The following is a 3,100-nucleotide window of genomic DNA, read 5'->3' as shown; positions in this document are numbered from 1 at the left end:
GAAGTAAAACATAGGAAAGGAAAAACAAGAAATACTAGACATACAAGTATGTCGAGTGTTTATTGGAAGCTATGCCTTAGAAGGGCAATTGGAGCGCTAACAAAAATTACAATGTTGAAACTATGCTAGTTGGAAGGAGCATATTGTTGGATAGGAAAGCTCGACAGGACCTGCGTGGATTTCAACGAGCTTGATATCCAGACTACGTTGTCGCCGTAGTTCCAATGGCAAATCAGCTCACCACGCTGCACCTTCAGCTCCTTTAACAGCTCGTTTGCCAGGCTCCCAAGCTTGGATTCGTGATGACAAGACGCCACAGCTGATATCAGCTCACCTTGATGTGTCTCTAGATCGACTTTGAATACCTTGCTGCCCCGCAGATAATGGCAGTAAAAGACTTGATATGGAAACATTGCATTGTGACAAGCCACCGTTCCCCTCCAGGCGGACTTCTTCTCCATAAGGCCTTTTACTGTTACTTCCTGTTCTGGCATGAGGGTATTCTGGGCTCCCACTAAAATTTCTAGATCCCTCGTTCCAATCACGGACGTTACGAATTCTACCATTGCTTCAAGGGACGCCACACAAGCCTTGAGCTCATCCTCCCTCGGATCAGCTTCGCAAATGCTTAAAGTCTCCGCCATGCTGGTCGCCATGTGAGAGCTGTTAGAGAAGCCAAACAGTTGTAAGAGCTTGTTTAGCTCCTGGCTGAGGAATGGCATTTCTTTTTCCAGAGCACGGGGCAAAAATGCCCTTCCAGGTACGGGCTTGTGTTGTTCGGATAGCCGGATTTTGTGGCCTAGAAGGAGTTGCTTCTCTCCAAAAAACATTCTGAGGTTGAGACCTTTCATCCGCGACATATTATTGCTGCTGGACGGGAGGAAATACCTACCAAAGGAATATAGAAGTACAGGAACCACGTCGGTACTCTGATCGCAGAGAAAACCTCCTTCATCACACAATGCTCAGACATTTCCGGGGTCCGTTCTAGAGCTCAGTTGAGCGACGTATTTAGCGGTAGCCAAGGCACTAAGTTGTGTGACACGGCTTGCTAGAATCGGCGGAATTGTCACGCCAATGTTTGGATCTTTCCACGCTTGCAATGATGCGTACCCGGGGCCTGCAATGTCGCCCGCCAAGATCAAGCTCAACACTGTCTGGCATCCACATTCGACAAGAAGCCCATCAGCACTGTACGTCCGTCTTAAAACGTATGAAATGAACCTACATGCAAGACGTCGTTGATGTGCTGGACATTGCACTCGAAAGCGTGATAATTCAAGTTCAACGACTTCGAGGGAAAAGCAGCTATAACAATTTCAAATCATTACGGCATGAAATCTATAGCTAACGAATGGACTATCGGCAATCGAACAAAATGGAGAAGGGAAGAGAATAATGACCAGGACAAGGGATCTGGAGCTTGTCATGCTGCTTCTCGCTAGGGCCTGGAACGTTGAGGGAATGCCAGTGGCCACTGCTATGATGTCGAAAATCAGTGGATCGAGAGAGCAAGCTCTAGGGAGAAGTTGTGGTCGTAGAACAACTGCAGCCGATTAAGGGAATTGGGCACGTATGGGCAGACCAGCGATTACCAGCTGTTCTGTGGAAAGCACTGAAGGACCGATGGATCTCTGCACACTCTTCTGCATGCTTATACGACTCCGAAAGGAGTGTCTACCTAGTACCGCCTGTATAGCATACTATACTTAATAATAGTACAGTGGCTGCCCAAAGCCCAATCTGGCGGTCTTAGCACATGCCCACGAACTGACGAGCGAGGGAAAGGATGTGTGAGTGCCCGTGTGTGTGTGTGCGCGCGAGAGAGCGAGAGCGAGTGATTGGGGAGGCACTGCCCTTCGAGAGGCTTTTTAATAAAACATATAATGTTTATGAGGTCACCTAGTCACTTAGACTTAATGCCTTCCTAGGCATGGAAACAACCCATCATATTAGATATAATGTTTTTCATATAGTCTAAATAGGCTTTTTTTTTCCGGGAAAAGCATGTATTTTGCAATATTACATTTTTAAATAATGATATTTCTCAGTTCTATAAACTCGAAACACCAAGCGGGCATATAGCTGTAATTGAGTCAATGAAAAAGGGATTGTAATCGCCATAGCCCACGAGACCATAAGACACCTTGCATGCCCAATTGTGTAGCCCTATCAACCAAACATCACGTAACTCATATCATAATGTTTAAGGATTAATTAATAAGTTACAATTAGACTAGAAACATGTCCCTCATATGCTTGTTCTACTCATATCCACCTCTCTTGAACTAGAGTATTATAATTGGAATGTGATTTTACTTTAAGTATATGTCGTCCAAAAAGACCTTAGTTTCCACAAGAAACTCTTCCTCGGAACATGAAAAGTAAATAAGCTATAAGATTGGGATACAAAGGATCTTTATTATAGTTAACATATAGGTAAGAACATGTCATCTACTTTGTGTAAGCAAGTTGAGCGAGGGGGATGCAACATAACATTAAATTATATTTTCTCAAAAGCCATGATTTTTGCCGATACAAATAACTATGTTTTAGTACACTACTCTCTATTTAAGGGAGCATATTATCAAGTATTTGTGTATTGGATTAGTTGAGGCAGTTAAGGCTCGTATCTCTCACACCTTGACCACAAGAAATATGGATAAATATGGCATGCCCAAAGAAAATCTTTAAGGTTTGGTTCCCTAAGTCGGTGGTCGGTGGGTGATGCTTCAATTTAGTTAAAATAAATGTGGCACTAGTAGCACATAGATAGAATGACATGATGCTTTGTGGTTTCATCATAGTTTATTCATATATGAATAAATCTTTTTTACTACTACCTACATGTTTTCCAAGGAACAATTGCTGATATGCTTATACAAGCTTAGAGGGATTTAGAAGTCTCCATCCACTCACTATTTGATGACTTAAATTTTGGTAAATAGGCCATGCCAACAAAAGATATAGACTCCATTGTTTCTATGAGGGGGTCCCTTGGAAATATGTAACATGATTATACATGCATTCAATAAAGGGATGTCTTTTCATACCACTTTTCATAGAAGATTTGCATATATGAGGGGTCTTTTATGCACTT

At 42.7% G+C, this 3,100-nt stretch overlaps 1 protein-coding gene across 1 annotated transcript; it reads right to left on the bottom strand.

Annotated features, from left to right (window-relative positions):
* On the bottom strand, positions 1-1,444 carry LOC147886645 (BURP domain-containing protein 3-like). Its single transcript, XM_087395969.1, has 2 exons — positions 1,404-1,444; positions 1-1,157 (listed from the first exon to the last, which is right to left on the bottom strand). The coding sequence occupies exon 2, from the start codon at positions 858-860 to the stop codon at positions 126-128; it is 735 nt and encodes a 244-aa protein (XP_087252095.1). The 5' UTR covers positions 861-1,157; positions 1,404-1,444; the 3' UTR covers positions 1-125.
* Positions 1,445-3,100: the final 1,656 nt, after the last annotated feature.

Source organism: Dipteris shenzhenensis, chromosome 24 (assembly GCF_047967505.1).
Source record: "Dipteris shenzhenensis isolate YYH24624 ecotype China chromosome 24, Dip_SZ_1.0, whole genome shotgun sequence".
In the NCBI taxonomy this organism is placed as follows: Eukaryota; Viridiplantae; Streptophyta; class Polypodiopsida; order Gleicheniales; family Dipteridaceae; genus Dipteris; species Dipteris shenzhenensis.
The sequence above is the reverse complement of the archived record's forward strand: the minus strand, read 5'-3'. Positions and strand labels throughout refer to the sequence as shown.

Coding starts and splice junctions, on each gene's coding strand:
- LOC147886645 (XM_087395969.1), bottom strand. CDS start 860: ATGTCGCGGATGAAAGGTCTCAACCTCAGAATGTTTTTTGGAGAGAAG.